Below are 14,145 nucleotides of genomic sequence, written 5' to 3' on the forward strand. Positions count from 1 at the left end.
GCAAAAACGTGGACAGTGCTCCCGTAAATGACGCGCGGATCGAATACAAGGACAGGGTTGCATTGAAGCGTGATCGGACAGTACAAAAACAGACAGCAGGGACACGCCCTGAGGAGCGCAGGCATGAGCCTTTGAATGGAAAATATCCAAGGGAAACCAAAAATTATGTGGATCGGAGTGCTAAAATGGAGACGAATGTCCATGACGTATCGGGAATGGTGTTGAAATCCAACACACTAGTAAAAACAAAGAGGGCAACATTACGAGGGACATAATTAAATCGACACACTGACTCGGCAAATGTGCATGTAATCGCAGAGAGAGCGAATGCCTCGAACCAAGTGTCAAAGTGGGTCGTGTGCGCGAATTCTGGTTATGTGCAGCACAATTTTTCACCACACACTCCCACGACACAGAGAGTGAGAGAGGAAACTACAAAAACGAACCCGAAAACCGTGATCGAATTATCGAAGTGATAAGTGGTGAACGAGGCAACATGAGGAAGGTAACGCATAAATGCGTTCGAAACCGCTACCTAGCGTTTCCCAGGATTTAACAAAAACAAAAATGAATATTCGTCGGAGTCATGATGTATCAGAACCGATGTAACGCAATATCGATGTTTAACGCTTGTTTAATTTTCTTTGCTCAATTCAAATATAACCATGTTAAGTTGTGACACGTACGCGCGCGTTGTAAGGAATAGCAGCAAAACTTGAGGACAATCGATGGTTCATGATGGAAGAAGGGTATACATTTTTTTAAAAATAACCCGTGGCCATTTGACCACTGGTCATTTTTAAAAGGGCGGAATGTTGTATCCTAACCCTTCTTCCATAATTGAGATTAATAATATTTGATGATTTTTATATATTATCTTTTTACTTGTTTTTTTAATGAGTGAAACACACCAAAGCGCACCAAACTGCAAAACACCAGGTGTTGTTAAGTAATGAACGAGAGGAGGGCTAGGATGACAGAATTTGCAACCTTGCTTCAAGGCAAAGGCAGTGAAAGGAAGCAGAGGCGCCTTTGTCTAAGTCACAACCACAGAAAGCCAGGAATCATCACTGATTGTGTGTTTAGGGATTCCGAGCTAATTAGAACACGTGCACACAGAAAGGGAGGTAGAAGCACGCCTTGTTCTCCTGCAGCTGAGGAAACAAAGATAAACCCAAAGAGGCCTTGGACCTGAAATTAAGAATAACATTCCCAGAGCAGAAGGTTGGAGGGACAGGGGAGAGCTGATTTAAAAAAAGTGTTGTATATCTCTCAAGGCGGGCAGACCCAGCTAAATAACACGGCTGCGGGGGTCACCAGAAGTTCGCGTTCGCCTAGTTAAGACAAAAAGCTCAATTATTCTGTATTGCTATTAAAGTAACGTTAAAGTCGGAATTTAACAACAGGGTAGGCTAAAGTTTGATATTCACACCCACTCCAATTAAACCAGGTCACAAGTACGCCTACTGAACCATCACCATCATTAAGTCAATATGAAATGTTATTTCCATACTTTAATGCTTTCTATACAACTCGACCCGAAGCATATGCATGAAAAGACAAAAGTAAAACTTATGAAAAGCCAGGATAACGGGATGAATCACCACCAGGTCGAATATAAATACATAATAAAAAACGATGTTAAACCCAGGGTCGGAGAGAAAGGGAGATCCCGGCCGTCTTTGTATCCCCGCAGCGCGGGATGGGAGTGTGTGTACGCTCGGGGAGACGCCTCCACTTGGGTCGGGCACCACGATGGGAAACGACAGACCTTGGGTTACATGCGGAATCATGGCTGTGAAATAGTAAGGGACAAATGTTAACTTAAAACTTTTGGCCATTTCTTTGTGCGCCGGGTCGGAGAGAGCGTTGCCCCTCCCTCCAGGTGGTGCGAACAAAGACGCCTATGAGACATTTGTGACGTCTGTGTTTTGGGTTCATGGGGAAGGCCAGACAGGAGATAATGTTGCGCCCAGACAGAGAGACGACCTCGAGGCAATTTGTAACATCTGATTGTTTGCTCGTGGGTTTTATGGAGGGAGTGTGACAACGGAATATACCGTCAGTGATGCACACAAGGACACACGGACGTACGGACACACACATGGACACACCTGCCTACGGACAGATCCTGACACAAAAAAAAATCGAAAGAAGTCCCGCCTTGTGGGCGGGATCCAGGGGGAATTTTCGGCATAAAGTAAAGGATCCTGAGCATTGGAAATCAGTGCGACGGGAGGGTCGACTCAGGAACGAGTGCGACGGGAGGGTCCACTCAGAAGCTCGACCGGGAGGGTCGACTCAGGAACGAGTGCGACGAGAGGGTCCACTCAGGAGTGCGACGGGAGGGTCGACTCAGGAACGAGTGCGACCAGAGTGGGTCCACTCAGGAGTGCGACCAGCGGGTCCACTCAGGAGTGCGACCAGAGGGTCGACTCAGGAGCGAGGGCGACCAGCGGGTCGACCCAGGAGCGAGCTCAACCGGGAGGGTCGACTCAGGAGCGAGCTGCGACCAGCGGTTCGGCTCGACTCATCTTCAGCTCGTCAACCTCTGCCGAATCGGGGGTCTCTGCTGCCACCGGAGTGGTGAGCATCGCGGATCGGCGACAACCCAGAGCTGCACGCTACGAGCGAGTTGTGGGCGCCACCTACCGACCGGGTTCCGAACTGCGACAGCGTATCAACGGGCATCCGAACCAGTTCGCCACGGTGACAGGGGATCAACTGATACGTATGACGCGCACCGCCCCCTCACCACACGACCACCAGGCGTCTGTTTGACCTAAAGAATCGACTCCGAACACTGACTATTCAAGACAACTCTTACCACTCAAAAACACTCGAACCCATAAGCCATCCGTGGCTGGAAAGCATCACAACGAGACCGAGGGATGGCCCTCCGTCGTTTATAAGAGTATTTTCAATTTTTATCTTTAATATTTAGTGGGCTGTACTCTTAATCGCATAAATTCCCAACAGATCCATCAATACGAACTGATTCTTGGCACCTCCTTCCGCCGAGCCACGCTCACGTGGGGAGTGGTGGCCCACCGGATCCTTATCAGGTGATCTGGTCCCCAATTAGTAAACTTGGTATAAGATAACGAGCTTCGGAAAAGGAGCACCGTCGCAGGCCCTTACTCCGGGCCGTTCTGTTGTCAGATAACCTGCCGATGTATCTGTTGAGATTGGTGCCTTTAAGAATAATAACTGTTTTTGATTGTGTTTTATCGCCGTATAATCTTTCAAGTATCTTTCAGTCATAATCGCCGCACGTACTCGCATCCTCTACAGAATATTCAACTGTCCCGTGACCCAAGGTGTTAACAACGTGATAAGGGTTGCGTATGGTCAACAAGGAGTGTGGTACTGCATGAACAATATTGAGTATAATCATTCATTAGCGTTAAGGTTTTCTTAGCATAGTATTTGCATATTTCAACGACTCTTTCCCTCACTAACAACCATCGCGTTATGAACAATATTGAGTATAATCATTCATTAACATTAAGGTTTTCTTAGCATAGTATTTGCGTGTTTTAACGACTCTCTCTCTCACTAACAACCATCGCGTTATGCGGGATCCATGTGCAGTTGTCAAAGTGAAATCAGACAATCGTTGATGATACTGTATTGATGCCGTGTTGACGTTCCGGGATTGAGAGTTCGCATATTATATCATAGTTAAGGTTGAATTAGTAATAAATTGATCAATACAGAAGTGGTTGTGTGATTCTTTCCTGAAATCTATGCATAAGACCTGCTTCTGCGTTGAGATTTGAACTTGGTGACCTTAATAAACACACTAATACATACTCAGTAAATGTTAAAGCGATAACGGGGTGAACCGGGGTCTGGTTATCATAACGACTTGCGTTATCATAATTACACCCACTCGCATAATTAATACGATTACCTCTCGAATTGGCATAATTAAAATGTGCGTAATTACATAAATTAACATATTTCCGGATAATTACACATTTGGCCAAATTTCATTTAATTATTATTATTTCCACTGAATATTCATAACCCACATATACAACATAATAATTTCACCCACGCACGCATACAACATAACAAATTTTCATACCCAACATATACAACAACTGGTAGACGCACACAGGCACGGCGTACAGACCCTAAGTCTCATCATCCTGTCTCCACGTCTCCACGCCTTTGTGTCTCTGTCTCCATATGCGTGCCCCCGTGTCTCGGTGCGTCTGACTCTGACTCTATGTATGTGTCTTGGCCGGGTGGCTAAAGCACAGCAAGTTGGTACAGTAGGGGGCACAGGTGGTGCATCAGCCACTTGTCTCGGTCATCTCGGTCAGTCGACCCGTGGCACCTGCTGGGTCTGCCCCGTGACCTCCTGCCAGCGGGCGTTTGACACTTCACATGGCCTCAAGGTGCACATAGCCTGGCACAAGCGTCGTGGTGACGTCACCGCCACTTAGTGGCGAATGGCGGTTGTTGTTGGTGTGTGTCTCTGTTCTTCGTGCTTTTGGAGTGATGATTGATATCCCTGTCCCTGACTCTCTGCTCACGATCATTAGGGGCCTTCATGATGGTGAGCAGGCCCAGGTAAAAATATGAGGCCGGGAGTCGGAGCCATTCCCTGTTCACCTTGGGGTTGTGACAGAGTTATACTCTGGCTCCCACATTATTTAACATCTATTTTGACCACGTAATTCGTGAAGCCTTTGATGGCTGTACCAGAGGGATTTCCATCTGATACAGATACAATGGGAGGCTGATTGATGTCTGGGTGCGGTCAAGGAATGGCATCCTATTGGTCAACCATATTATGTATGCTGATCATCTGGTGATTGCTGCTCACTCAGAGGAGTTGGAGGCGGTGCTGCTGAACCTGGAGCTTGCCACTAAGAGGTGGGGCCTTGCCATCAGCTGCACCAAAACCAAGCACCTGCCTGGGTATTTTGTACCATCAGACACTCCACCCCCTCAGCTCCCAATTAGTGATGGGGCAGTTGTGGAGAGAGTGGAGAGTTTCCCATACCTGGGCAGTGTGCTCATGACCTGCTCCGGTTTAACAACAGAGGTCTCGCTCCGAATCAGTCGAGTGGCATTATCTTTTCATCGGTTGCGTAATGCTGTGTGGAAGCTACCTGGTCTGTCGCTCCGCTATACGGTTTGGGTCTTCTGGGCCATGGTCATGCCCTCCCTTTATGCTTACGAAACGTGGACCCCCCTAATGGTACATCTTTGCAGGTTAGAAACATTCAGGCTGGCCTGCCTACAATCCATCCTGGGTTTAGCCAGGCTGGATTGTGTGAGGAGCTCACAAATCCTTGAAAGATCTGGGCAAAGTCCCATCGGTGAGCTTCTCCAGCAGGCAAGGCTGCGTTGGCTGGGTCATGTAGCCCACATGCCCAGCCACCGCATGCCTAAACAGCTTTTGTTCTGCTGGATCGAGGGGGTTAAACGGGCGCGGCACGGGCTAGAGAAGCGATGGAGTGATGTGGTACAGGAGGATGTGGAGCTGAGCGGACTTGCTGATGACTGGTACCATCGGTGTCAAGATCGGCCTCTTTGGAGGGCAGAGGAGCAACACTCACAACCACGAGCGGAGCGCCGGGTAGCTAAAACACAGCAAGTTGGCACAGTAGGGGGCACAGGTTGTGCATCGGCCAGTCATCTCAGTCAGTCGACCCACGGCATCTGGGTCTGTCCCGAGACCTCCTGCCAGCGGGCGTTCGACACTTCACGTGACCTTAACATGCACATAGCCTGGCACAAGTGCCGTGGTGATGTCACTCCCACTTAGTGGCGAATGGCGGTTGTTGTTGTGGTGTGTCTGTGTGTCTGTCCATGCCTCCGTGTCTCTGTGTGTCTGTCTCTTTATCTCTCACTGTCTCTCGGTCTCTCTGTGCCTCCTCATCCCTGCGTCTCTACATCGCCCGTCTGTCTCTCTGAGTTTATCTCTGGGTCTCCGTGTCTCCGTATGCCCCCTCTCGGTATGTCTCGTGTCTCTCCGCATGTCTCTCCATGTGTTTTTAAGTTCGTGTCTCTGTGTGTCTGCCTGTCCATGCCTCCGTGTCTGTCTGTCCATGCCTCCGTGTCTCGTGTGTCTGTCTCTTTATCTCTCACTGTCTCTCCGTTCCGCGTGTCCCTCCACGTGTCTCCGCGTGTCTCTCCGTGTCTCTCCGTGTCTCTCCGCGTGTCTCCGCGTGTCTCCGCGTGTCCCTCCACGTGTCTCCGCGTGTCCCTCCACGTGTCTCCGCGTATCTCTCCGTGTGTCTCTGCGTGTCTCCGCGTGTCCCTCCACGTGTCTCCGCGTGTCTCTCCGTGTCTCTCCGTGTCTCTCCGCGTGTCTCCGCGTGTACCTCCACGTGTCTCCGCGTGTCTCTGTGTCTCTCCGTGTCTCTCCGTGTCTCTCCGCGTGTCTCCGCGTGTCCCTCCACGTGTCTCCGCGTGTCTCTCTGTGTCTCTCCGCGTGTCCCTCCACGTGTCTCCGCGTGTCTCTCCATGTCTCTCCGTGTGTCTCCGTGTCTCTCCGTGTGTCTCCGTGTGTCTCCGCGTGTCTCTCCACGTGCCTCCGCGTGTCTCTCCGCGTGTCCCCCCCGCTCCGCGCGTGCCGCAGGGATCTCGTGCGCACCACGGAGGCGCTGGGAGCGGAGCGCTTGGCGGCGCGCCGTGCCGAGGAGCAGCTGCAGCGCGAGAGGGAGGAGACGGTGAGACTCAAGGAGGAGTTGGAGAGATGCCGGGAGGAGACGGAGAGACTCGTGGAGGAGCGGGAGAGACTCGTGGAGGAGCGGGAGAGAGAGGCAGAGGACACGGAGAGATGTAGGGTGGAGCGGGAGAGATGCAGGGAGGAGCGGGAGAGACTCTCGGAGGAGCGGGAGAGAGAGTCGGAGAGAAAGAGGCAGGACGACGAGGTGGTGGAGGAGATGGAGCGGGAGATGAACGTGCGGAGAGCCACCTCCGATCGGCGTCACAAAGGTTTGTGGAGCCCATTCCCAACCTTGGCAGCCCGGTGGTCACGAGGTTGATCTGCTCAAAGCCGACTCCTGCTGCAGGGAATTTAACCACGAAAAGATCGAGGGATGGGTTTGTTGTTTAGCTTGCTAGCAATCAAACAGCAGGAGTTGTGCGAAGACGTTCAAACACCAAATGGATTCAACCTTTCGCAAGGAATCGTGGTTACTGCATGAACCACCCACAGTGCTTGTGTTGAACATGTGAAGTACCGGTGAAGACACTTGACGCCGAGGTGGAGGCACACGGATATTTATTCAACAAAGCTCGTATGTGACATACAGCACTGGAGGGGGTATCGGCCCCCTCACCCGACTAGCTAAGGATACTCTTCCTAGCTAAGTCCTAGCCTGCCTCACAGTCCTCCACTACTGGGCTAGGGGAGGCTACTTGGCCCGACACTGGTAAGTCGGGCCGGCACCCGGAGTCCCAGACCAGCTCTTAGAAGAGCACCGGCTCTGGCTTTCGGGACCACGCCGCTGGCTCGGTCCTGTTCGGCCCTGACAAGGACATCGAACGAGGGAGTCCAGGGCTCTATCTAAGACGTCTTCAGTCTTCTTAGTTAACTATAACATAACTGCCCCCGAGCCCATATAACGTCCCCTTTTATACCCAACCCTCCTTGAGGGGTGGGGCCCCGGGGGATCATAACACCAAACCAGCCCCCCCCAGGGTGTCTGGCTCGGACGTCGCAGAGGGCATCTCCCTGTGCACCCACGTAGCCCCGCCCACTGTGTTTCTTTCCCATAGACTGCCATACATAACGGCCCTCTCTCTAACATCCCTACATCACTCCCCCCTACATAGCTCGCAGCCGTCCCGGCTGCCAACATACAGAATGACAATAAAAATGAATTTTTACCGTAACCGCGCGTGTGCCTCACTAACTTTCAACAATAACAAGAACGGCAACAAGAACACAACCAAAAAAAAAAATGCAACAGCAAGAAGAGAAAACAACCCGACGCACCCCCCCTTGAATAAATACGAATTCCGTAAGAACAAGCTATATACAATTTGCAGCGAAGCCACCATACACACAACAGCAGGTGAGCACAACGTATGTAAATTCAATGGGCAGGGAACACACCCCCCCACACAACACACAATGAACACAACATATATACACATCTTGCGGTTTCACAACAGTCTGCGCATTTTTGCGCGTGTCCTCGCGGCGGGCCCCTCACACGGGGAAACCCCGGGTGGCGGACCGTCAGGTGGTAATCGTCCGTCCCGGAGTGAGGCCTCCTCTGATGCCGCGTGACTGTTGGTATCCCCAGAAGGGGTGGTCGGGCGTGAGCCCGTCAGTCTCGATGCACCTGGAGGTGGCACGGCCGGCAAGGCATTAGGTGAGCGCGGTGGAGACGGACCTAGTGAGTCGGTCGACCCCCCACACGTCTGGCCACGCATGTGTGAAGTGGGTTTGTGTACCGCGACGAAGGGTTTCAACCGAGAGGGGTGCACGAACCATCGCCGCTTCCCCCATCGAATGCGCACGCACTGTGGTCGCAAGACCTCGACCACTTCCACAGGGCCCCGCCACGGCCGCGCCAGCTTAGGGGAGGTAGCCAGGGGTACTTGGGGACAGTGCAACCATGCCCTGTCCCCCGGTTTCCACTGTATTACATGCGCCCGACCCAGCCTGAGGCGCTCGTTCGCCTTTTGACGGAGGTCCGAGTTCAACCTCGCAGCATCCCGCGCCTCTGTTAATTTAGCCAGATTAAATTTGACGTGGTCAGCCAATTTAGTTTTTCCTTGCGGGTCGGGGATCTGCAGCTGGGCGCGAACAGGCGGGTCGGGTTCGCGACCGTACATAAGGTAAAAGGGGGAAAATCCCGTAGCTGCATGGGGTGCCATCCGGTATGCCGCCAAGACCCCCTGAATATGCAGGTCCCAATCAGTCTGTGAATCTGAGACCTGCTGTGCCATCATTGACGAAATGGTGCGATGCAGGCGCTCGACCATTCCGTCAGTCTGTGGGTGATACGGGGAGGTCCGAATTTTCTTTGTGCCTAAGAGGTCACAGACTTGTTTAAGTAATTTGCTGGAAAAATTTTTACCCTGGTCGGTCAGCAGCCGTTCCGGAGCACCTTTGTCCAGGACGTATCCCTGAACAAAGGCGTCCACGATGGCTGCTGCCGACTGGTTGGCAAGGGGCCAGGCCATGGGCCAGCGCGTAAAATACTCGACTCCTGTCAGCAAATACCTATTGCCCCTGGGGGTGGCGGGAAATGGGCCCAAGATGTCCAGCGCGACAAGCTCATTTATTCTGGACACCTTGATTGATTGCAAAGGCGGGTTAGACTCCCGTGCCGGCGGTTTCCGTTGCGCACACCGCGGGCATGAACTCAAAAGATCCCCAACATCCTTTGTCATACCAGGCCAAAAAAAATCTAGTTGTATCAGTGCAAGGGTCTTTAGAGTCCCCAGATGTAACAGGCGCTCATGCGCGGCCCACACCACTTTGCCTCGCAACTCAGAAGGGACGACCAGCCGATGTCGCTGTGATTTGCCGTCCCAATGCATGAGCAGACCCTGTACCATTTCCCATGCACCCGAATCACCTTTCACCCGCCCAGCACTCCCGACGCGACGACGCCACCCGAGGAGGGAGGTATCCTCCATTTGGAGGCGCCCCCACTCAGTGACGGGCAACCCCAACAGGGAATCCCTTCCCTGTTGTTCGATCGAATTATCAGGCAGTGGTTCGTCGTCGTCGGTGGCTGCCAGGATCGGAACCGATGCGTCCCCTGAAGGTCTGCAACGTCCCGACCCCAGGAGGCATGCACATTCCGAGGTGGTTGGCATGCGTGACAGAGCGTCCGCGTTGGTATGGCGAACGCCCTTACGGTAAGTGGTCTCAAAATCAAAATCCTGGAGAACCTCCAATCATCGAGACAACTGTCCCGATGGTTGTTGAACTCGCAGGGCATACTGTAGTGCCGCATGATCTGTGCGGACGGTGAAATGCCGACCGTACAGATATGGGCGATACTGTTGGATGAAAAAAACAATTGCCAACAGTTCTCTACGGGTGACACAATATCTCTGCTCCGCAGGAGACAACACCCGACTACCGTACGCGACCACCCGTTCAACGCCATCAACCACCTGGGAAAGCACACCCCCAATACCCGTGTTGCTCGCATCGGTGTCGAGCAAAAAGGGCTTCGAAAAATCAGGGTAAATCAAGGGAGGGGCTTTCACCAGAGCGTCCCGAAGGGAGCGGAACGCAGCCTCCTCCTCTTGACCCCAGTGGAACCGAACCCCTTTAGATGTTAAAGCGTGCAGGGGTTTAGCAATTGTTGCAAAATCAGCAACAAACCGTCGATAATACGACGCGAACCCAATGAAACTCCTGACCTCTCCCACCGAGGTGGGAGTCGGCCAGGAGCTGACACACTGCGTTTTGGCGGGATCGGTAGCAATACCTGAGCGTCCCACGATGTGCCCCAAATAACGCACCGAATCACGCAACAAATGGCATTTTTGGGGCTTGAATTTCAAATTAGCAGCCCGCATCTTTAGGAAGACCGCCCGCAACCTCTGGAGATGTTCATCAAAAGTTTTACCAAAGACGATAACGTCATCCAAATAAATGAGGCACGACTCCCATTGCAGTCCAGCCAAAACCAATTCCATTAAACGCTGGAAAGTTGCCGGCGCTGAGTGTAAGCCCATCGGCAACCGGTTGAATTGAAACAAGCCGTGCGGTGTACGAAAAGCAGTTTTAGGCTTTGACTCATCATCCAGAGGAAGCTGCCAGAATCCTGAAAGTAAATCGAGTGTGGAAAAGAATCGCGCTCCCGCCAAGGCGTCAAGCGATTCATCCATCCGAGGGAGCGGGTATGCGTCGGCAACCGAAATTTTATTAAGACGCCGGAAGTCAACGCAAAACCGCAACGAACCGTCCTGCTTTTTAACCAGGACGATCGGCGCTCCCCAAGGGCTGGTGGAAGGAGAAATGATGTCTGCGGCCAACATGTCATCAACAGCCGATTTGACATGGTCCTTTTCGGCGGGACTCAACCGAAACGGATTTTGGCGAATTGGCGCGCTGTCACCCGTGTCAATATGGTGACGCAGCAAGTGAGTGCAACCCAAATCATATTTATTTCGACTAAAAACGTCGGAAAATTCTCGCAGTAGTGTTTTAAGTTGTTGACGCTCTGAATCGGACAGGTCCGTCGATCCCGCACAAAGCGCCTCGAGCCACCCTTCATCGCTGTCCGAATGCGGTCGCGACGCAGGGACAGTGTTGACGCGATTTACGGCGGGTTCCTCACACGGCACCGGCGTTGCGTGAGCAAGCACGGTCCCCTGTGGGACCACCACCGTCCGCGAGCCCACATTTAGGACCGCGATGAAGGGTTCACCATCCCCTCTCACTATGGTCTGGGCCGGAAGTAAGTCAGGTCCACTAACCCCGGCCCTAGACGGTCCCAACAGTACCCCTTGTGCCCCAGCACCCTTAACGAGGGGCCGCCGAAGTTTCAAGGGTACCAACATTTGCGTCCCCGGAGGGACGCGTACCGTTCTCTCCACGAACGCCGGCACCGTCGCGAACGCCGTCCGAGTCGCAACCGGTGATGGCAGAAACGCCATGCGTCTGCCCGACGGAAGCTCTATGCAACCCTGGTCGATCAAAATTACAATCGGCATTTTGGCCAGGAAGTCCGTCCCCAGCAGGCACGGAACCACCAGCGAGGAAGAAACAAAAATCGGCCCAGACAATTTTATTTCCCCGATACAAATTTGGGCACGAATTTGTCCGATGATGCCAAGTGAGCCCCCGTTAGCCGCATAGAATGGTATGTTAACCGGCATCAAGGGACGACTCCGGACAGGGAGAATATTATAAATTAATTCCGAAATAATAGTCGCCGATGCTCCCGTATCGACCAGGATGCGCACTTCAACCCCGTCGATATACCCCACAACGGCCGACGACCCCGACGATGCGGCAACCACACGATCGGCCAGCACGGACCACTGGCCGGGTTCGATATGGGTACCCGGAGTGGTGCGTGATGGTGCGATGGTGCGTGATACCGGCCCCCCTCTCGTCGCGGTGTTTGAGTGCGTGACGGGTGTGTGTGTGGGCCAAACGTGTGGGGTGCCACGACTCGCCGGTTTTTGATGGTGGAGCTTGGGATGAGGCCCGTCGTCCCGGTGAGGTGTCGTCCCGCGCTGACGAGGAGAGCGGCACCCCGAGGCGAAGTGGCCCCGGACGCCGCAGTTAAAACACCGTGGGAGCGGCGTCGGAGGTGACGAATGGTCGGAACGGCCCGACCCGTCCTGGCCCGGCCGTGCACTCGTCGCCTGTTGCCGTCGGTGGTCGACGGCGTAGAGTTCCTCCGTCGGAAGGGTGGCTGCAGCCACCGCATGCCCCACCGATGCCCTGCTGGCTTTCCGCCGGAGCGACAGGAGGTTTGCGTGGAGGAGCCGCGCCGCCTGGAGCGATGTCATTTCCGCGTCCTCCTGTGCGACGACAGCGATGTCAAGGTCGTCAGCCAGGAGGAGTATTTTCTCCGTCACCATAGCGTCGATGCCGTCGTCATCCATACGGGGGAAGGCCGACTTGGCCATCGCCAGGAGGCTCGTTCGGTACGCCAGGGGCGACTCCTTTTCACCCCGCTTGCGGTCGTAGAACTCCTGTCTGCATTCCGCCGATGGTCCGTAGACCCCTCCCAGCAGCTGCAGCGCCATCGGTAACGTCGCCCGCCTCTCTTTAGGTGCCGATGTGAGGGCTGCGAGCGCGTCGCTGTCGAGGAGCGCCGGCAGCGCGCAGAGAGCCTCCTCGTCTGTCCACCTCGCCATCTCTTGATGGGCGAGGAATCGCCTGCGGAACCCGGCCCAGTCCCCCTCCGCGCCGACGAACTCTTTCAGCGGGGGCAGCCTCTGATGGAGTGCAGCGGTCGTTGTTGATTCCCGCGGGCGGATGTCACCTCCACTTGGCTGTGCGTCGGTACGAGCGGCCGATGGAATCGCCTGTCGCGGTGGTGATGACGTCGTGGCTTCAGCGACGGCGATGCCGGAGTGGATGTTTAGGCTGGCCACGCCCCGAACAGCTGCAGCGTCGATGGCGGGAGATTCAAACTCGGGCTGCTCCGAAATGGCGGGAAGGCGCCCTGGTCGTTGGGCCGTCTCGCCCCGTGCTGAATCACCGGCCCCCAGCCGCGTGATGGACTCCAGCGTGGCGGCAGCGGCGTATAACAGCTCCGCCAGCCTCCCGTGAGCCAGCCGCAATGCGTCTGACTGTGATCCTCCTTCACTCGGATGCCCCGGTAAGGAGACATCAGGCTCCGGCTGCACTGTGGCTTGTGTAGCCGTCCCGGGCGTTTCGATCTCGGCAGTATCTTCTTCTTGCGGTACTTTGGCCCGCGTTGTCTTCCGCGTGTCCATGTTCGAGTTTTACTTCTGACACCAGTTGAAGTACCGGTGAAGACACTTGACGCCGAGGTGGAGGCACACGGATATTTATTCAACAAAGCTCGTATGTGACATACAGCACTGGAGGGGGTATCGGCCCCCTCACCCGACTAGCTAAGGATACTCTTCCTAGCTAAGTCCTAGCCTGCCTCACAGTCCTCCACTACTGGGCTAGGGGAGGCTACTTGGCCCGACACTGGTAAGTCGGGCCAGCACCCGGAGTCCCAGACCAGCTCTTAGAAGAGCACCGGCTCTGGCTTTCGGGACCACGCCGCTGGCTCGGTCCTGTTCGGCCCTGACAAGGACATCGAACGAGGGAGTCCAGGGCTCTATCTAAGACGTCTTCAGTCTTCTTAGTTAACTATAACATAACTGCCCCCGAGCCCATATAACGTCCCCTTTTATACCCAACCCTCCTTGAGGGGTGGGGCCCCGGGGGATCATAACGCCAAACCAGCCCCCCCCAGGGTGTCTGGCTCGGACGTCGCAGAGGGCATCTCCCTGTGCACCCACGTAGCCCCGCCCACTGTGTTTCTTTCCCATAGACTGCCATACATAACGGCCCTTTCTCTAACATCCCTACACATGCAACAAACGTGGCTCTGATAACTATAGAATATTTAATGGCATCGTCTTTGAAACTGGTTGGCCTCCACCAGAGCCAGCAGCAGCCTTCTGAATGGCCTCGTCTCAGCACCAGCGTCAGACCAG

At 54.0% G+C, this 14,145-nt stretch overlaps 1 protein-coding gene across 1 annotated transcript in view; it reads left to right on the plus strand.

Annotated features, from left to right (window-relative positions):
- Nucleotides 1-14,145, plus strand: part of LOC133339606 (golgin subfamily A member 6-like protein 10) — a 37,225-nt gene that overhangs the window by 9,338 nt on the left and 13,742 nt on the right. Inside the window, exon 3 of the mRNA XM_061547729.1 lies at nt 6,605-6,963. Coding sequence (XP_061403713.1) covers nt 6,605-6,963 — 359 coding nt within the window. The remainder of the gene's footprint in view (nt 1-6,604; nt 6,964-14,145) is intronic.

This window comes from Lethenteron reissneri, unplaced genomic scaffold (genome assembly GCF_015708825.2).
Source record: "Lethenteron reissneri isolate LAM-NWPU_2019-01 unplaced genomic scaffold, ASM1570882v1 scaffold_1931, whole genome shotgun sequence".
Lineage (NCBI taxonomy): Eukaryota > Metazoa > Chordata > Hyperoartia > Petromyzontiformes > Petromyzontidae > Lethenteron > Lethenteron reissneri.